At 32.5% G+C, this 22,271-nt stretch overlaps 2 protein-coding genes across 3 annotated transcripts in view; one reads left to right on the top strand and one right to left on the bottom strand.

The window, feature by feature from the left end:
- LOC111049432 overlaps positions 1-22,271 on the top strand; it is a 390,770-nt gene that overhangs the window by 363,080 nt on the left and 5,419 nt on the right. Inside the window, exon 4 of the mRNA XM_039434661.1 lies at positions 21,341-21,565. Within this exon, the coding sequence (XP_039290595.1) occupies positions 21,341-21,565 (225 nt within the window). The remainder of the gene's footprint in view (positions 1-21,340; positions 21,566-22,271) is intronic.
- On the bottom strand, positions 6,706-19,468 carry LOC111049431. Of its 2 annotated transcripts, none has more exons than XM_022335501.2 (4): positions 19,288-19,468; positions 16,453-16,542; positions 12,811-12,895; positions 6,706-10,353 (listed from the first exon to the last, which is right to left on the bottom strand). In XM_022335501.2, exons 2-4 carry the CDS (start codon positions 16,506-16,508, stop codon positions 7,768-7,770), a joined length of 2,727 nt encoding a protein of 908 aa, XP_022191193.2. In that variant the 5' UTR covers positions 16,509-16,542; positions 19,288-19,468; the 3' UTR covers positions 6,706-7,767. The 2 variants fall into 2 exon arrangements, with proteins under 2 accessions (XP_022191193.2, XP_022191194.2); XM_022335502.2 differs by having other exon boundaries at positions 16,453-16,539; positions 19,288-19,465.

A 22,271-nucleotide genomic window follows, 5' to 3' on the forward strand; every position in this document is an offset into this window, starting at 1 on the left:
AACAGCGACCAGCTGAGCAAAGCCACCTAAATCAAATATGTGACGTCTGTTGAACATATGTTTATAAAAAGAAATACTGTACCCAAAAAGTTATTTATTATTGTTATTTATTATATTTATTAATGTCGATATATTTATTTATATGTTTTATATTTATTACTTTTAATTATGCCACGTTTGTTACCTGAAAAGACTTAAAGTGAATACCAGCTACCAAAACCAAAGAGCCATTAGCAAAAGAAAGTATTGTACCTGATGTATAGAAAATTATTTATATTAAGACCTAAGAAATACTATAAGATATAAGCCCAGAAGTTTTGTGAATCGAAATTATTGTCTAAAAGGAATCATTTGTGAGAATTATGAAATGTGTGTAGTTAAGTTGGCGGCCCTGCAAGCGGCGAATTTAAAAATTACTATGTTTTAAGTGTTGTCAGGAGGAGTACGTTTAGAAGTTTATATTTATGATATTTTATGTGTGTTGAGGAGGAGAATTTGTTATTGTATTTGATAAAGGTATAAAGGAGATGCAGCAAATATGTCTGCGATCTGTGATAGAAGTAGGAGAGTATAATTTATAAATAAAGTATAGTGTATATCGATGTATTGAAGGGTGGGTTTTCATTAAAAACATTGTGATTCTCAAATATTTTGAATTCAAACCCAGGGGCGCGTGTAACATATTAAATCTGGGTAGATAAAAAGCCCTAACAGAAATAGTAATAGGTCTAAAAATAAAGTAATTGGCTAATATCGCCAAGCAGATAATAACCAAGATTAGATAGCATCAGCTTGTTCTGGCTAAATGGTACAAGAACCTAAAAAGGATTTGAAGGAAGTTTATTGCTCATAAATAGATTATTATATAAAATATTTGAAGATTGAGGTTATGTAGATGTATTCACGGATCGGTGACCTAGAGATCGATCAAACCGAAGAACGTAGAATCTGACCAAAACCCCTTGGCAGAGCTTTATTGCAATCAGATGGTGTGCAATGTGAAAAAACACCCGTCCACGTGGCTAATTATTAGGTAGCATGGAATTAATATTAATGTATAGAATATTAACTAGCATGCAAAGAGCATAAATAAAAAACCAAATAAAAATAATTTAATGTATTCAGGAAATAAGAGTTACCAGGCGCATGAATACCGAATAAAATTTGCATGCACCAATAGTAAAACGGCAGTTAATAGGCGGCAACTGTAGGCCAATTCAAAAATATTTATATATATTTATATAATGTACTAGATTTTGTGTAAAAATTTGTGTAATCTATGTTATCGATATGGCTCGAATGCAAAGAAATTATTAATCATATAATCTAAGCAATATTTTGGCATTTTTTGTAAGATCTATTTGAATTTAATGGCGGAGGATTGAGATATTTAAATTTTATGCTAATTTGAAAGTCGGAAAGAGGATCTGTAAAACTTGAGAAAGAAGAACCAGCACTCGCCAGCCAGATGCCACCATAAGAGGACCCCAAATATTTTAGAGCGAAGTACCTTACTAATGATTTTGTAAAAGTTAAAGTTAAAGTAAATTATTAAATTTCTTAAAAGACTTCGTGATGCTATTGTGAAGCAGAAGTCATTTTTCATTTTAATTAAATTTATAACCCCTTGGAGGAGACGATTCCGGCTACCATATTCCCGGACCACATGGAGTTGGATCGACATCGGCGGCTTACAAGAAGATTTTCGACACGTGAGTGATTAAATTTGAATTTAGTGATGGGCGCCCTAGTGCTTCGAATTAATCTGATGATCAAAGCTAGCTCGCCGAAAGGGTTATTATAAATTGAGAAATTAATAAGAGTAATACTTGCGCAAGTAAAAAATTAGTATTAAAGGTATTTAATTGAAAGAAAAATATAGATCAATATTTTAGAAATTTCTATTTAATCAAAGAAGTACGAAATCTAGGCTATCAAACGTATGCATACAATATTTAATTTTTTGCAATACAATTTGCGATAATTTATCATAGTTCTAATTCACTAGATGAATGGCTCTACCTATTCCGTCAGGTGCCGAATCTTGCACCCTGAGATAAAAATATATATTCGATACAAATAAATCTACTAAATACTAGAGATTTTAATATATATATATATTTGGATTATTAGTGGCTAATTTATCAAGCTGATCTTAGAGCACATATTTTTGATTGAATTATCCAAGTCGACAAGTATTAGCAAGTGCATGTCGCAGCTACATGCAACAGAATGCATATGATTTTAAGATAAAGGCACATGGTAATGATTCGTGCCATAAATCTAGAATATAAAGTTAGCCTGTGATATTTTTATTGATTTCAAATATTGTTCTATTTTTATATTATATTTTTTATCGCTCTATATATATTTTTTGCCTCGATTGATCTTTGCATTATTTATGTAATATATGTATGAAACTTTCATGGTGTGCAATTTATTTTTTATTCCTCAACACTATAGTATAAGTATCATTTGTATTCATATCTTCCTCTTGTTCGTCATTTCTTTTCCCTGTCCACTTGATCAAAAACTATACATTTCTTCTGTCTCTTATTTGCTTCAAATCTGTCTCTCTCTCTCTTTCTCTCTCACTCTCTCTCTCTCCAGCTCCATCACCCAAGTGCTTTCTTCAAATGTTCTTCTCTTTGCTTTTCTTTATCCTGTTCTCAGACTACAGTATCTTTCCTTCCACTTCTTATCTTTCCTGACGTTCTTCTACTTTCTCTTCTTTTCAAATACATCTTCTATTATTGATTCAATCCTTCTCTTTGCATCTCAACTTTTTACTCCCTCTCTCCTTTTCTTCTTTATCTTCCATTTTTTTCCTTCCTATTTGTGTTCTGCAATCATTTTTATCCTCCCTTTTCATTACTATATATATATGTTCTCTTCCTTGCATCTTCTGCTTCTTCTCTCCTATACTATTCCTGCCTGCTATTTCTCTTTTATTCCATCTCGCTTTATCCTATCATTTTCGTTTCCACCATTACTCTTCTCCTTTCTTCTTACCTTTCATCTCTATTTATACCATCATTCTATAAAATTCTCACCTCTCATCTTTTCTGGCCTTCTCTCACCACCACTTCTTTCAATCTTCAATCTTCAATCTTCCATTCCTCCATGCCTTTTTTTGCATCTTAACTTTTTATTACCTCCTTCCCGCCTCTTTTCTTCTCCATCTACCATTCTTTCTCCTTCTATTAACTTTTATACTTCCTTTTTTTATTTACTCCTATCCACTCTCATACTTCCTTTATTACTTATACTGGCCACTCCCATTATATTTGATTATATGCTATATTTTTATGCTATTAGCCACTTCTACTTTATTTAGTTCTTTTTTCATCTTTCTCCTTACCTTTGTTCATCTCCTACCCTTTCTAGCTTCCTCTCACTCACCTTCACTTTATTATCTCTGCCATTTCTCCTATTGTAAATAAAAAAATGTTCATTTCCCAAAAAACTAAAACTGCTACATGAATTACAGAAAATATTAGATAAATTACAATCACATACAATAGTTAGTTACAGTAAAATTCATTTTAATGTGTCCTCTACATTCTTAGTGTTTTCAGTGTGGAAATTGACCTACTCCACTATGGCGTACCATGTTCTAGAGTAGGTTTTGTTTTTTTTGTGGATTATTAATTAGTTAGTGTTTAGTAAGTCAATATGTGGTTAGTAATTGTTTTAAATAATGTTTTCTATGTTCTGTCTTCCTTTGCTGATTAACCAATTGTGTATTATTATTTTGAACTGTCTAGGATTATTAATCTGTTTAAAGTTAAATTATCGAATATAATGAATTTGGTATGTTTTCTTGGATAATAAGACTGACATACTCAGAAGTATTCATACCTGAATAATTGGACATTAACAAGTTCTGAATGTATCAGAATATCCAATACAATATCATGAATCATAAAAAACGAGAAGTAGGTACATCCAAAAACAATATCGTGTTGAAAATTCACTGAGAAATCCATACTTCTATTCAATTTCATGAGAATATGCCTCATGTATTCCCTTAGGACCAAGGATCGCTTGGATATCAGAATCAAACCTATATTCCCAAACTGTACTTGACATATCTATATTACAATTAGCCTATATTTCTACATAATGATATACTCTATCATATCATACATCTATATCTGTCAATACAACTCGGAACTCCTCTATGGTAATATATGTGAGTAGCATCCACATTCACATATAATATATATATTGATCTCCATTATTTGTAGATAGATGCATTTTCCATACGTAACATGGACTCGATATATGTATCTATATCGCCATGCTCTAAGCATAATGTGAAATTCCACCATGTCTACATTGTAACGAATACAATGATAACATTTGGAATAATGCATAAATGAATTGGTAATGAGACCGACATCCCAACAAGAATTCAAATGTCGGATGAAATCTATTGACAATTGGCTCCAATATATCCTGCTTATTATTCGGTTTTAATCAGTATTGAGGAATAAAATGAGCTGGTACTATTCAGTGTAACATAATGGTGTTGTAATAATTGTTAGACCTATCATCACTCAATTATTGTATGGGAATTATTCTAGAGTTGATAGAATCAGAAATACTGATATAAGACAGGTTTCATCGGTTACTCCTCTGCATGAAAGAATTATACAAAATAGTCGCAACTGGTGCAGTCATTTGGATAGAATGCCAACCGGAAGAATGACCCTTGAAGTTCAAAACTATAGACCTACTGGAAAAAGAGATGTAGGGAGACCAAGAAAGAGATGGGTACCGGAACAGGTTAAGGCTGTGCAAAGTCTAAAAACAAACTTTCTACTGGTGATATTTTTCAAAGATTTTCTACTTGTATATTCATCAAGCTATCAAAATGAGAAAGTTTTCTCAGGAAAACATTTTTTTCCGATCATTACTTTTTGAGATATGAGCGCCTAAAGTTTAAATTTTTGGGACAGAACATTTCAAATTCGGTAAGAGATAAATTCATGAGATTTGGAGGATTGATTCTTCATGGTATTGTTGATCTAGTAAAATAAAAATTTTCGAAAAATAAATTTGAGGAAGTTATTCAATTTACTAAAAATTACCAAAAATAACTTTTTGTTGAGTTATTTTTGGTAAATTCAGTAACTTTATATTTTCAGAAAATTCTCGTTTCACTAGATCCACAATACCATGAAGAATCTAATCCTCCAAATATCATGGATTTATCTCTTACCGAATTTGAAATGTTCTGTTCCAAAAATTTAAACTTCAGGCGCTCATATCTCAAAAAGTAATGATCGGAAAAAATGTTTTCCTGAGAAAACTTTTTAATTTTGATAGCTTGATGATATACAAATCGAAAAACTTTGAAAAATATCATCAGTTGAAAGTTTATTTTTAGCCTTTGCACAGCCTTAATTAATAAGCCTAATCCCTGAAGTGAAGATGATGATGACGATTATTGTAATTCTTTCTATTGTTATCACATCGACATAAAATAGCATTATTCTATTGATACTACTATATTACAAGGCCGACTGACTATGTACAGTGCAAAACATAGCTTGTTTCGTGAATTAACTTGTAAAAAAAATCGACTTTTACCAAAATATCATAATGATTTTCAATGAATTAATAGTATTAAACGATAAAAAACAGCATTGGATAAAAAGATTACTCATTGAGAACCATCCAATTTTCTTGTTTGAAAACCGGTCTTGTTAGAAGACCGAAAGGATGTTATAACAATCTGTGTTTTATAGGATGTTATAACAATCCTATAAATTGCCAAAAATGTACCATAGTTTTGGCTTACTTCTCTCATCTTTGACTTAATGATTGGGAAACACAGTTTTGATTTTGTCACATCCACATTAATTAAATTTGTTGACAAGACTGCAGTTTTGTGTTGATATCAACATATCTTCATCTGTGATCTGTTGGTTCCAACACGAAACTACTGTATTTGTAAAAATTTGGGAGAAAGCAGTTTTGGGCTACGTATGCCTGTTGTCTTCTCACAATCATATATTGTATGATTTGTGATTGGCAATGGAATAAATAAATAAATAAACTGCAGTCCTATCAACAAATCTGATATGTTTTTCAATGTGGATGTGACAAAATCAACGCTGTGTTTTTATTTCAATTGTAGAGAAGTTACACATTATCAATTTATATTCAACAAATTTTATTTACACTCAATGTTCAAGTGTAACCTATATACTCATCGACGATGGTTATGTATAATTTATTCCATCAATTCTTTATTCTTTTATTCTTTATTGATTGATACAATAAGTACATCATTGAAATGATGTGCATAGTTGAAATTTTATTTAGGACAACTCTAAAATTACTTTTCTCCAGTTTGGAGCTCACCCAAAGCTGTAAGATCATTCACCTTCTATCACTACTCATCTATAGGAATTATAAAGTTGAATTGTGTATTGTTACTCAAGCACAAGCCTCCGGCTTGAGCTGGATTCCATCATATCAGTGCAGTGAAAATATTACCTCATGAGTTCCAATGAGACTATTCATACACGCTTGTCCGGGATGAGTGGAAATAGTCCCATAAGAACTCATGAATATTATTTTTCAAGATAATATTTTCTTTGAGCCATACAAAGACTCTGATACTGATATGTAGGAATCCAACGTTATACGGTTATCAAACCTCGGGAAACGATACTTTTGAAATAATTTACATTTTTTTTTTTTTGGAAGAATCTATATTCAACTGTTCTTAGATAGATACAAACTTTTAAAGTATTTTTTCTTTAGGGCTACTTTTAATGTAAATAAAATATAAATCAAGCCATTTCCAAGTGATTAATTTGAGTACCCTTTTCAATTATTTTATCACAACATGTTCCGGACATTAAAGCCATTTTCAAGTGATTTGAAATCACTAAGATTTATATTTTTATTTGATTTAAACTTTTAATGTATTTAAGTTATAGCAACATCTCAAACTCTATTACAATGGAAACTTCGATTCATGATTATTAAAACAATTTCAATGCATTGGTAGAAATAGATGCATTGTGAACTCCATAACAATAGAAACCTTGATCCAAAAATTCGTTAAATGTCATTTGTGAAAGTATTTTGAAGGTTCGTCGTTGAAGTTTGGAGCGAGTCGTGACTGAAATAACTGGCCAAACACAGAACTGATCAAAACGATTTTTTAAACATGAGCTTCATCATTAAGAACTAGCAGATAACCCGTGCTCCGCAAGGGTTTAATTAAAAACTTGACAAACTTGAAAACTTGACCCACTGAAATCTTGAAGAATTTAAAATAGATCTATAGCCATCCTCGGTAAATTAAGAATCTATTTGCAAAAATTCAAGTTAATCAGTTCAGTAGTTCAGATGTGATGATGCGTCGTTCGTGAATTTCCTATTCCGTACGTGTATAAGCGAATTCTTTCCATAAATTAAGAATCTATATGTAAAACTTCAAGTTAATCAGTTCAGTAGTTCAGACGTGATGATGCTTCATTCCTAAATGTCCTATTCCGTACGTGTATAAACGAATTCTTCTCTCTATTATATTATAGATGATATTCTTATCCAAGTGTTATGAAATTTGTAAAATGAATAAAATTCATTAGTTTTTTCTCCAGATGTTCATAGCATCAACTAACTTAAAATAATCAACTACCTCCTGATTGAATATAATGTGTTTGGAGTAAGATGTCATGAACTTCTTGTAATCAATTATGAAATCAGTGACATTGGCGGGTTTTTTGGGCGCTGGCTGTTTCATGCCTTTTGTTGTGTGTTGTTCAACATCTTCACCAAGTTTTGGACAAGTTTTGCAGGCTGGAGATGTGACTCCGGTTGACTCACATTTCCAGTAAGGCTTTCCTCCAGAATCTCTCCGGAACCAAACTTGGACACAACCACTCCCATCTCGTCTTCCCCCTTCTCTCCAGTCTCTCCCTGTTTTCCAGGTGTTCCCATGCTGCCATTTTGGTTCTCCAATCTTATCCCCGATTGTGCTCCAAATTCAAGCAGTTTTAGGTCTCCTGCAAAACCTCCTATACCTCCCTGCCCTCCCAATCCTCCAGGACCTCCGTTCTCCCCACAAAAGCCTTCTTCCTTCACAACCTTTATGTCAGCCCTGGTATCTAGGAGACTGTTGCTGGAGTCGAAAAATGCTAAGGAAAACTTGTGTTTCCCTGTTAGTCTAGTCATACCTTTACTGAAGTAATCAGCATCAATTCCAAAGATTTGAGAGGAACTTTTCACATACTCTCCTGAAACTGGTATGAAGGTGTCATGAACAAAACTACCATCCATACCTCTGGCCCCCTTTGCGCCATCAGTCCCAGGACCCCCTGCGCCACCGTATGACTGAACAAGTAAACTTCCACCATACAAAAAGTCCCTGCCTATTCCGATGAAACTTCCACCATTACCTCCTGGTAAGCCAGGTCTCCCATCTCTGCCCTGATATTTATCAACGGATATTTCTGGACCAGGCTGACCACTAAGTACTATCTTCCTTTGACCAATCACTCTCCACTTATTTGCTGCAACAAACATGTCCACTCCCTTGAAATAAGCATTGGTGTCATCATCCACAAACACTGTGTGAACAGCCAGCACTCTTACCTCTTTGACTTTTATGTTATCGTATTTTTGCACCATCGAATTAACTGTCTCAATGTATACATTAATCTCTGAAAGCATCACATAGAATCCTTCAACTCTCAGCACACCATTAGCATCACAATGGATTCTATTTTTTTCCAGGAAAGTTTTCACAACTGTTTCAATTTCTGAATACTTCTTACTGCTGGATCCCTCATCAAAGAAATGCTTGGCATTTATGCTTCCAGTAGCCTCCATGAATAGTGACATCAAATCATCTTTTGAAATGGAACCCTCATTCATGATTCTTGAAGCTATCTCGGGTTTCTTCTTCTGATACTCATAACTTGAAAGAACAGTAATGAATTCGTCGAGAGTACTATACCATTGCAGTTTTTCCTCTGTCATTCTCATGACTTGCCTAATTGGTAGTGCCCAGGACGTTGAAATGAAAACATTATTGGTATCAACAAATTTCAGAAGCATCCTCTCATATTTTTCTATCACATTTATGCCTTCATTGAAATCGATCTGAGGCTGCATTTGCTGATCTGAGATGAAACTATTGATCTTCTGGAAGAACTCATTGTAATCCTTAGTTTTATCCAGTTGATCAGATAATTGTTTTAATGCACCATACAACAGTTCCAGATCTGTCAGAACCCTTTCAAAAGTTTCGTAGTTTTCGGTTTTATGTTTGACATATTCGCTCAGTTTGAATGACAATTCATTGATCTTAAGTTTGTAGCTATCACTGGTCAATTTCAGCAGGCATTCCAGATACATTTTCGCTCTGTCTGACAATGTGAAATCAAAGTCATTCTCTCCAACTTCCACAAAATCTAAATTCATTATTGTTCTAGCTAGGGATCTTCTATTCTTTTCAAGTAATGACTGTTTTTCGAGAGGACCTGACGTGTATGGACGCCTAAATACATTTATTCTGGCTACTTTCCCATTTTCATCTCTGGTCTGGAGGCTTCCTAGTAATCTAATGACTTTCTTGTAGAACTCCTTGTCGGTTCTACTGTTTGTCTCTAGGATTTTCCGTGTTAGAGATTTCTCCATTTGATGCAAGTAAGCTATTATACTCTCAACATGCATGTCTTCTGTGATGAACTCTGGAGGAGCACTGATATCATCAGGCATTCTATAACCGAAAGGTACTTTAGTTGCAATCAGCACAATATGATCCTTATATTTGTCGAAATCAACCAAGAAATCATTCAAATGTCGAAGAGTGTTGATGAAATTGTCTTTGAAGAGACCGTACTGTAGAGAGCTGTAGTTCTCAAGCAAAACAATTTTCATCCTCTTGAATTTGCTGGTGGTGGATTTCATGACATCCATTGAAACTATCTCATGTGCAGAGCTCCGTGAGTCGTGGAACCCTGGGGAATCACAGAATGTGATTGATGAGTTGTAATGGACACGTTCTGGGTACAGAGTGAAAGACTCAGTGGCCGAAGTTCCGATTTTCTGCCCGTCTTCGATGATGTATTCACCGGTGTCACTCCTGACCAATGTGGAACGTAGGTGGGGATTTCCAGACAAAAACTGGATTAAACTGGTTTTTCCACTACCCGCCTTCCCTAGTACTAATACAGTTTCAGCATCATCTGAAAAGTCTTGATTCTCCATGAACCGCTCACCATCTGCTAGAATTTTGGTTGTTAGTGCTATTTCTTTCTGAATGTAGTCAGATTCGGCTTGGCAATCCCAAGGAAGGTTCTGGTGTTCGTCTTTCTTCTCCTGAAAAAAAATTATAATTAATGTAACTATTTATATATAGTCAATATAGTCCAGTCAAGGAAGGGTTATAGAGGGAAAAGTTTGGAAGACAATTTTTGACCCCGCAGTTCTGTTTAGGGTAGTAAGGAGGTAAACATATAAAAAGTCCCCACCCCTACCCCATGTGCTTAGGGGGTGGGGGTGGTTCAAAGGTACTATATTTTGGTTTCTCGCATATAACACGAAAAATATGAATCTTATGGACATAACTGTTGCATACAAAATTAAAGCTTACATAATTTCCTACAATATTCATCTAACAACATTTCCCATATCTTCTCTAGTTTCCGAGATATCCGATCTTAAAGAATAGAATAGAATAGCTGCCTTTATTTTTACCTAGGAGGGCGGAGTTGGGTAAAGGTGTGACATTTTTGAAAAAAACACGTTTGCTTCCATTTTTTTCTATTTTTGCTCCTATAATTTTTTAAAAATCGATGGGAAAAATCCATGCTGATTATGAGCTTATAGAGCATTAAATTCTCTCCAATTTGATGTATAATTTCACACTTTTACGCATTTCCCTACAACTGTAATAAGTCTTAACTCATCTTTCATGAGTTGTACAGTCCATAAGTTTCATATTTTTCGTGTTATATGCAAGAAACCAAAAAATAGTACCTTTGAACCACCCTCACTCTCTTAGCACAAGGGGTAAGGGTTGGGACTTTTGATATGTTTACCTCCTCACTACCCTAAACAGAATCGTGGGGTCAAAAATTGTCTCCCAAACTTTTACCTCTATACCCTCTTTTGAGCATTCATTGCCTGGACTAATAAATATCATCCATTGTCACGATAGATACAAATCTTTACAAACAAAAACTCAAATTCAAATTAGAATTTTCCATCTTTTGAAGCTGAGCAACTTTTGTGAATCAATTCAAAGGAATGTGCCATGCTAACATGAAATAATATAATGAAATGGTAGCATGAAACTTACATATTCATAATTAGAAAGACATGTGAAAGAAGTAAATCACAGTAGGCCTATCCAATTTCATATTTTATAATATAAAGTTCATATTTCATTGTATTATTTAACTTTTTGTGTAGTTGAGAAGTTGATATTGTGGTAATTATTCATATTGGATGAAAAATATTAAAAAATTATCTAAAAACCACATATTTATTGATACTCAGAAACACCGGTTCCGGTTATTACACCATTGTCAATCTCTGATAAACTTTGAGTTTAGTCTTTTTCATCCAATATGTATTATTTAACTTAATAATGATAATCAAAACTCATGAACTTGAAGGAAGTGTACTATTTGCAAATAAAATATTATAAGTGGCCTGATATTCAATTTCAAGAAATAAGTTTCCTATATAATATCGGCAGTACACTTTCAATTCAAGAATATTCATAAAAAGAAATTCAAGATCCAAAGCAAGTTGAATAGAACGTTGTAAAATTTAGGAAAGAAATAATAATACAGGCTTTGCCAAGTGTTTCTATCCTACTTATGAGATAATATTATAATTTGTGCTATGACATCAATGAATAAAAGAAATGAAATTAAAGAAATTCAAGTACTCAGCTCTTGAAGAATATTCTCTCTCGGCTCAAGAACCGAGATCTTGAATGTATATTTATTATTATTATCATCTGTAAGCATGAAGAATATTATTATTCCTCATGAACAGTTATGGAATATAATCGATAATAATTAATCCATATCCAGGACGAGTTTTATTTCAGAATCTCAGTAAAAAACAACGAGTATTATTTCTGATGGAAATAAAAATTTATTACTTGCAAGCTGATTGAAATACAGTATAAGTTTCTAATTATTGTAATAGAATATTTTGAATATAGTCCAGTGAATATAGACATAAAAAGGGGGGTGCTTGCATTTTATATTGTAGTTTTGATTTTTAATATATTATTTGGATACATAAGAGAAGTCCAGCACTAATTTCTTCATGCAAAATTTCCTTGTGCTAGATACAGAGTGGCCAAAAAACCTCGTATTTTCGGTTCATTTTCCAGTTTTTAGCTATTTATGCCAAATCCAGTAATCGGACTGAGAAATTAGGTCTCGCCTTTTTTTAGATTAGCATCAATGTAGTGATAGGACTAATAGCTACTTGAATTGCCTTCAATTAATATTAAAATAATTACCAAGTTCCCATTTTCAAACGTTGTTATTTAAACACTACAAAAAGTGTAGGTACTATGTAATATTATTCTATATTGAACATTTTCTTATTATTTATTTGTTAATTCATTTTTTAAATGTCTGTCACCAACCCACCATTCTCTGTTTTCTACAATGATGACCTTAGAATAAATTGGAATTTGATAGAAAGCTCGTGAATAAATTATTTATTCAAAAAATGAAATCTTTTAATTATTATCATTAAAAGTTTAGGCCTGTACCTCTCGCATTTGCAGGTTATACATGTACTTACATTATCAAATGTATGTGGAACATCGTGCTTGGTTTTTAGCGGATCTTCTGTTTCGGTCCCTGAAGGAATTGTACCGGCTAACAATCTGAAAATCAAATAAAAAACTAATATTTTCAAAATTCCTTGTACTTGTTCCCAAATTAATGCATTTGAAAAAGTGAAAAGTTCCATGATTTAGTTATAATAGTGTTCATAATTTTTTTTCTCTTAAATATTTTTGAATGTTGTAGGTTCACTGCAGTTTGAAGCCTTATCGATGATACATAAAATTACGAAAATACTTCCATTTTGAAAGTGTAGACTCAATGGAAACTCATCTGTATAGAAACCGAACTTGAATTACTGTAAGAACAAAATTATTGTTGTAGCACACCAAAGTTTTAGTACTAGAAAACTATGATTATTGATGATTGGAGACCCTTATTTTTCCCTATTCGTCACTTTCAATAGTTATTGAGGCAATTTCTATACACTATTGGAACAAATATATTTGCAGGATTTAATATTTTTATCAATAATCAAGGGCTAGGCTCTTATATAAGTACTGGGTCAAATGTATTCCATTAGTATACCTCCTTTGTACTTATCTTATATTAAAATTAACATTGTTTTCTATGAATTAGTCCTATATCTCTTACGAGCTACATTTGTTCAATATTTTATTGTTAAATGGAAATATATTATTTGTTTAATTTTCCATTGAAGATCTAAAAATAGAATGATAGTAAAGTTTCGAATTTTATCAATGATTCATGGAAAAGATCACATCTCATTACTTTAAACTTGAGGAAATAAATAATAAAATTTCAAATATCATGGTCAAAATGAGCATTACCGTACCGGTACTACAGGTATAGGAATTAATGAGAAATTATTTTACTGTGGAGTTATGGTGATGCTTATTCTATTATTTAGAGTACATACCATATCATATTATTATATGAATTTAAAATTCTATCTCTTGTTAGTTATTGTAGCCAATTGTATTGCATTCAAATAAATCATTGGATTAATTGAAACCTTAGCGAATTAAAAAACAAATAGCCTAACATTGAATGAGTTGAAAATGAATCAATAAATGAATAAAATATAATTGACTAACCTTCAAACAAGATCAATGATCGTACTATTTTTTCAATTACAGTCTGCTCTATTAGCATCACAGTTTAAAAATATTCAAATTTCAAATTAAAATTTCAAATATTAGAATCAATAGAACTGTCTGAGATGCACAGTATATTTAGATTTGTAGGCCTACTAATATGATGCATTGCCATGTTATAATTATGTTATTCATTATCTAAATTTGGAAATAGAATAGTTTTGGGCCAAGCCTGTTGTTCGTTTCCGATCATATTAATATGATTTGTGGATGTATCCACAAATAAATAAATAATAACGTTCTATTCATTCTCATGTTAATTATTTTTTCAATACTTCATTCTAAACTTTATTATAATAGTTGAAGCCTTAACACAGAAGAAATCCTTCAATTCTTGCATTTGAGTTGGGTCATTCTAGCAGTGTTCGGTTCAAATAGGACAAGGCATATTGAATGAGTTTTAGAAAATATAGTTAATTGGAATTAATGATTTTATTAATTAATATGTTTAAAATATTTTCATAGCTTTTTGCTAGTGCAAACAAGTCGGAATGCAATACAATGCGTCGGATATACATAAATAAATGGATTAAGCATTATTAATTCATCTCAAAAAGTGGACTCAAATCAATTCAAGTGGATAGCATAACCTATAATTTTTATTCATTCATAAACTCTACCTTCATTGTATTATCATTCATCCCATCATCATCACCTAGGCTTAAAATACTTCTAGAAAGTCGCCTTTGTAAAATAATAAATAATAATAAATAAATCTTCTAGTTATGTATGTCATAGATTTTTAATAACATTTCAAAAGGAGTCAGGCTTTGTTTACCTAGGAAAATCACCAATTAATTCACTCAACGTCAGGTTCTAATTATAAGGTAATCATCACAAAAGAACCACAAGCATCTCAAAATTGAATGGAAAGTAAAAGTTAGCCTCATACACATACAAAAATCAGAAGCAGGTTTTTACTTTCCTTGCCCTATTACCATAGGTAAGGAAAGTATTGCTTTCTGAAAAAAATTAAGGCACCCCAATTTCTAAATTTCTATACGTTTCAAGGTCCCCTGAATCCAAAAAAGTGGTTTTTGGGTATTGGTCTGTGTGTGTGTGTGTGTGTGTGTGTGTGTGTGTGTGGTGTGGTGTGTGTGTTGTTGTGTGTGTGTGTGTGTGTGTGTTGTGTGTGGTGTTGTGTGTGTGGTGTGTGTGTGTGTGTGTGTGTGTGTGTGTGTGTGTGTGGTGTGTGTGTGTGGTGTTGTGTGTGTGTGTGTGTGTGTGTGTGTGTGTGTGTGTGTGTGTGTGTTGTGTGTGTGTGTGTGTGGTGTGTGTGTGTGTGTGTGTGTGTGTGTGTGTGTGTGTGTGTGTATGAGTATGTGCGTTTGTGTACACGATATCTCATCTCCCAATTAACGGAATGACTTGAAATTTGGAACTTAAGGTCCTTACACTATAAGGATCCGACACGAACAATTTCGATCAAATGCGATTCAAGATGGCGGCTAAAATGGCGAAAATGTTGTCAAAAACAGGGTTTTTCACGATTTTCTCTAAAATGGCTCCAACGATTTTGATCAAATTTATACCTAAAATAGTCATTGATAAGCTATATCAACTGCCACAAGTCTTATATATGTAAAAATTTCAGGAGCTCCGCCCCATCTATCCAAAGTTCGATTTTAGATTTCCAATTATCAGGTCTCAGATATAATTGAAACGAAAAATTTCGAGTGGAAAAAATTGAGCATGGAAATCTCTTCAATCAATGTCCAGTAACATGTTCACCTAAAATTTAAAATAAGCTTGAAATTTGAGAAAATGTAATTATTCAATTACAGACTTTTGGCAACTGTTGATTCTGTTAAATCATTCACTATGAAGAGATAGCAGATCTCGTGTGTATCCAGCGTTATTGAACTGTCACCAGCTGGCTCAGATCTTTGACTTGAGATGCGCGTTTACACTAGCGTCAGGTGATCAATTTTCATAACGGCAAGGAAAGTTGTGTGAGTGCGCCACACCAGATTTTTTAATGCAGAGTTTAGTTCAATTCAATCCATTCATTTCAAGAAATTATTCCTGTTTCCTTTGAGATAATAATATATATTGATCATTATAATAATTGTATTGATAAATAATAATTGATTCATGTTCCCTTCATCAACTAGACCCTGGTATTGTAAACAATACTGTATATTTCCGTTAGGGTTACTACTAAATATAAATAAAAATAGAAATCTAAGTAGGCCTACCCTTTTTAAATTGGGTTAGGGCTACTACTGAATATAAATAAAAATAGAAATCCAAGTATTCTTTTCAAAATCCAATAAATTGAATTTTATTTTTCAATCACTTGATAATGGCATCATAAGGCCGAAACATGTTGTGAGTAAACTATTTTAAAAGGATACTTGAATTTCTATTTTTATTTTTATAGTGTAAGAATATTGTTGTGTAGAATATGTGTTTATGAACAACTGAAATCTGTATTAGAAAGTTGTAAAAAATTATCCACAACAGATAAAAAATCTTACCGTTGACTTCCTATAAAAAGAAGTAGCAGAACTGTCTGAATCCTTATGATGAACATCTTAGGCACAGACTAAACACTGGATTAACTTCTACTGAAAATAGAGTAGACAAACATATCATATAATATTACATTGATTGCTCAGCAGAAATTGGATTATCAATAATCAGTATTGATAACAGCGTGAATAATAACAAATACAATAATATTCGCCTTAAACGGTCAGCATTGAATGATTGAAGAGTTAATGTTATTTTTATTACAAATGCTGTCAGTTTCAAATTAACTTCACTATATCTTTTTTGGTGTGTGTCAGAAGGTCAAGTTTCAATATTTCATCTTAAAGTTGATTGTAATATTAATTATTGTAATTGGTCAGAGAGTGAAAGTAATCCAATTTTTTTATTTATTTTCAATTCATTGGAGCTCAATGGATACGATTGTATCTCAATTGCCAGAAAATGAGAGTATTAGAATGAATCATTCATTTTTCTTTTTTCAGAATTTAATAATAAAAAAGGTTTTTATCTGTGGTAGCTACTAGGATGTGAATAAGTAAGATTGTTTGGGATAGTCACGTTTCATTATGCAACAGTTTGAACAATTTCTTTCAAAGTTTCTATCCTAGCTTTAAATAAAACAGTTGGAACTTGCTAGAACAGTGGTTATTAGAAGTGTTAGAAGAGCTTAAAATTCGAATAATATGGTGTTGTGCCCCAGTGAAATGTTCATTTCCTTCAAGAAAGAAAATGATTATTATTTGCAAACAAGATTTGAGATCCACCCAGTACCGTATCAATCCTTAGATAATATGGTTTTGTGCCTCAGTGGAATGTTCATTTCCTTCAAAAAACAAAATGATTATTTGCAAACTAGGTTTGAGATTCTTGTCAGTACAGTGTCTATCCGCATGTCATAGAATGCTACAGAGAGAGCACAAATATAGTGCTAATATAGAAAGCACATATTCTCATCACTCGACTGATTGGAAAAAATATTTGGAGTGAATTTATTTTTTTTCCTAGAATAGGTTTTCTAAAAATTCTTCGCTTATCCAATATCTGTTCGACTAAATGATTTACAGTACTTTATTTTCTTCAATTTGTTTCGGTGTTCTATTAGTTTCTGGTGTAGTCTCTCAAAATCTCAGTGGACCAAATTGAAACTCAACATTTTGAGACATAGCTTTTCCATATAAGACATTCTTATTACGTGATAAATACAAACATAATACATGAAACATAATAGAGTTTTATTTACTATTGTGTCTGTATTTAACACATATAAGGTAATTGCATAGTACCCTTTTTCAAAACATTTATATATATAATACACTTATATAAAAAAACAACTAGTTTCGGCTTCATTATCTCAAATAAGCTGTGTCTCAACATAATATGTTTCAAATTGGCCTACATTAATCTACATAAATCTTGTGATAGGCCTACATAGAAGCTGGTGTTCAGAGTGGAATTTATGGACACATATTGAAATAAATATTATTTATCAAGAATATTAATTACTCTCAGTTGAGTCCAGGAACGCCTCCTCATCTAACACACAGAAAAAAATATTTGTTCATTCTTTTCAAAAGTCACTTTTTACATAACCTATTCCCTTCAAATAATATAGTTTTTGGATCATTTTGAGCTGTATTTTAGTTCTGTTTGAAGTCTGTATAATATGTAAATAGCTATTCAACTATTCAGTTTGAAAATACAAGACTGTGGTGAAAATAATGTCTAATTTATATTGAAAATATCTCTCACTTCATACCTACTCATGAATATTTCTCTGTTGTATATCCATACTTTTTCACTGTTAAAATTAAACTTTAATTTTAAAAAACACTTTTGAAGTGAAAATACACTTACTTTTTGTAGTGACGATCGTTTCGACCTGTTGTTGGTCATCATCAGACTGTGGGAATTTACTCAGATGACAAGGCTATGTGTGGTAAGGGATGAAGGTGGTGGAATCCACACATAGCCTTGTCATATGAGTAAATTCCCACAGTCTGATAATGACCAACAACAGGTCGAAACAATCGTCACTACAAAAGTAAGTGTATTTTCACTTCAAAAGTGTTTTTTAAAATTCAACATGAATATTTCATTACTGAATCTTCAACACTCATGTCGATGGAGCAAAGAGAGATTAGCACTATAACACATCTTGGAACAATACATTTCGTATAATAATTGTGACATTACTGCACTTCAATTTTATAAAATATACAGTATATAAAGTGTGGAAGGAGGAAATATTTTTCCAACTGTATTGAATTACCCACCAACATCAAAATTGAAAAATGGATGCTTATTGGTTGATAACATATATATCTCTATCATCATAAGATAAAAAAGACAGGAAAACAAATAATATTATTAACAATTATCATGAAATAAAAACACACATGTATATTGTAAAATTCTACAGTTTTATTTGGTACTGTGCCAAATAAACCTGTAGAATTTGACAATATTATGTGTGTTTCTATTTCATTATGGAACGGCTCTACAACATTGACAGTGACTCAGTCGATTTTTTAACAATATATCAAGCAAAAAACCAAATTTCCAACCAAATCATTTAAATTAACAATTCAATCTTGAAATAGTCCAATCCCAGTTTCTTAGAATAAATTCAAATTTACTCGAATTTATAGATTGATAGTTTTATTGAGAAATTTATAAAAATACTTATGCAAAAATGCTTATTAAAAACACTTATCTCATTCTGTGCTTGTGTAAATGAATGTACGGTAATAAATATAATAAATAATTTCAAAATCCCAAATCGTTAGTTGAAACTTAGGAATAAATCATATAAAACTTACCGAAATATCGCCAAATCACAGTTGTAAACTAGCGAAATCCAAAGTTTGATGCGAAAAACAAGGTTGGATGCGAAAAACAAAATTGCGCGTTATGAATCAAGAACTCATTTGTACTGTGTACCATTCTATGCAAAATACTTACGTCAGTGATACATTGTGACCAACTCACCAAGTTGAAATGATTGAAACTCAAATGATCTGCTTGAAGCTTCGACGAATGAAGCTAGCAATTGGTTAAAATAGCTCACAATAGAATTGTGACTCATGAAGAATCATTCTAAAGCATTCAATAGAATATTTATGAAATGCATTGGATTTTTGATGTTCATAAATTTTAATTTCATAAGCTATGTTTATAACATTAGAATGTTTCACGTTTTGAATTTATTTATCAAGAAATAAACACCATAATCATCATCACCATGAATACCTACTATTGCTTATTCACCCGGGAGAGTCGATATCAATGGCAAAAGTGATTTTTGCCACACTGGAAGAGCAACAAATAAATTATCAGTGGATGAAAAAAGATGGATATGCATATTCATGCATATCCAGTCATAACCATTTTTAACTGTATCAAGTAATTAATTGTCTAATAAGGCGAGGGTGTGAGACCTATTTTTTGTGGTGATGACCTGATAAGGTGATCTAAGCCTCAAGTAGCCTAAAGACCTCACTATTTTTGATGTGATGACTTGATAAGATGATGTAATCATAGAAATTAATTAAGATCAAACTACTGAATAATTAAAAAATTAAAACTAACATTCTCGGATAAGAGTTTGCTATTTGAAAGAATTGTTTAACATCAAAATCAATATTCGCAAAATCTGTACAAGGTTTTCATTGGTTTATAAAATTTCTATCAAGGAATGATATAGTTTCTATTTATTTTCTATATAGTTTCTATGATATCGTTTCTTGCATCGCCTTGATTTAAAATTGGACTGTCTCAATAGTTCAATACCGTACAGCGGTGTTTACCATAGTAAGTTTCATGTTAAACTGTCAAAAAGAAATAATAATATTAACTCGTCTAGAGGTACATCAGACTTATGCGCCACGAACACATGCATATCCCTTTTCATCTGCTGATACTATGCTTATTATAGTTGTAGTTGTACGGTACATCATAAACAGTAATATACAGATATAATAAACATAACATTATCCGATGGAAAGGGAAATGCGCGTGCTTGTGGCGCATAAGTCTGTATGCATCTTAGCACAGCAGGCTATACTCCGTACAAAATTACTTTTAACTTGGAGGAGTATGCGGCGCAGAGAAATGGAGGGAGATCAGCCAATTACAGTGATGGATAGAATCATAGGTGGAAGCGCAGTTGTCAATTTGTCGATTAAATCGAATCAAATTTGAATTATTCCGTGAGTTGCATGGAAAAGATAGAACCAACATAAAACCGTCACAATCAATAATACACAAAACATCAACATAAAACCGGCACAATCAATAATAAAATCGATCAATAAAACACAGAACATCAACATAAAAATGGCACAATCAATAATAAAATCAATCAATAAAACACAGAACATATACAGAGTGAGTCATATGTATTGTAACCCTTCAACAAATTGGAGACCGCTGCAGATACAACACTGCAACCCCCAGGACAAGCCATTGGTCAAACACTCCACCCCCCGACGCACATCTGAATTTCTCACGAGGGGTGACCCAGAGATTTAGTAGAGTCAGTGCTTGCAGAGAGGAAACTCTGTAAGTTTAACATTAGCGCTTGAATACTCACTGGAAATAAATTATAGAACTCTGGCTGGTTCAGAAAGGATACATAGTCACCGTTGTATCTCTGCCACTGTATGCCTTCTTTGCTGCGCATGTCCATCCCAAGTAAAAAGTAATTTTGTACAGAGTATAGTCGTGGCACTCACTCATGTCACATCATGTTCTGTCTCAATGGTAGGCCTATGCGCCTAGCCTGAAACAAAAACAGAAACATTATTTTATTTAAAGAGTATATTTTTATCACTATTTTTCCTACTAATTTCAACCTTTTTCTTAAATTTTCAGACAACTCAGCAGGTGTAACAGGTGGGGGCAACAATAGCAGCAGTGGCGAAGACTGGTGGTCAACGTGGCAACCGCGCACCGACCCCCCTCCCCTGTCCACAACTCGTTCCCCTCACCCTCCTCCAGTAGCCAATGGCACATCTGCAGTCAACAATGGCACAATCAGCACCTCTACCACTGACACTCCGACGGTCTCCACATCGCCAACTATTTGCATAGTCATGGGTCAGTTTTTATATAAATTTCTTCCAATAATGTATGTACTCAGGGCTACTTAATTTTATTTATAAAATAGCATTATAGTACCCTTTTTGAAATTAATATAAAATGAAATTAGATTATTCAATTTAAGGGAAAATGTGTGTGTGCGTGGCGCATAAGTCTGACGCACCTCTAGACTGTGGTTTAAATCTATTGGTATAATTTGTGGTATAAATCTGAGTGGTTTTAATCTATTATTTTATATTAATTTCAAAAAAGGGTACTATAATGCTATTCAACAAATTTCATCCAATAACTAAGTTAGTTCACACTCTGAAAATATTAAAAATTCAATTGTCGAAGTCAGTATTATATGGGCTATAGGCTATTTTTCAAATATTAGTTCTCATTTTGAAAATATTTCCAACTGTCATGGTGTATGGTATCACATATTGATATGAATATGTAAAAATATAAGGTATTCTAAACATTTTCAAAATTCAATTGTAATGGTTCATTACCGTACCATAGATAAAGGATAAGCGATTCTATATTTCTTGTCTCTGTCATTACTTACCTAATAGGCTATTTTTCCAAAAATGAGTTTTCATTTTAAAAATATCATCAACTCATGGCATAGCCCGGCTGACGGCTTCGACTAAGCCTAAATATCTTTTTTTTTTACTTTGTGTGCAGAGAGGAAAATACTGTGAGAATTATTTTTTTCATT

The sequence above is a fragment of the Nilaparvata lugens genome, chromosome 8 (assembly GCF_014356525.2).
Source record: "Nilaparvata lugens isolate BPH chromosome 8, ASM1435652v1, whole genome shotgun sequence".
Lineage (NCBI taxonomy): Eukaryota > Metazoa > Arthropoda > Insecta > Hemiptera > Delphacidae > Nilaparvata > Nilaparvata lugens.

Bases quoted from the DNA above. Each gene is read 5' to 3' on its own strand.
- LOC111049431 (XM_022335501.2), bottom strand. From the start codon at position 16,508: ATGTTCATCATAAGGATTCAGACAGTTCTGCTACTTCTTTTTATAGGA. The intron at 12,896-16,452 runs GTAAGATTTTTT...TTTGATTTTCAG, and splicing joins CTTTTTATAGGAAGTCAACG to ATTGTTAGCCGGTACAATTC. The intron at 10,354-12,810 runs GTAAGTACATGT...ATTTTTTTTCAG, and splicing joins TTCCACATACATTTGATAAT to GAGAAGAAAGACGAACACCA.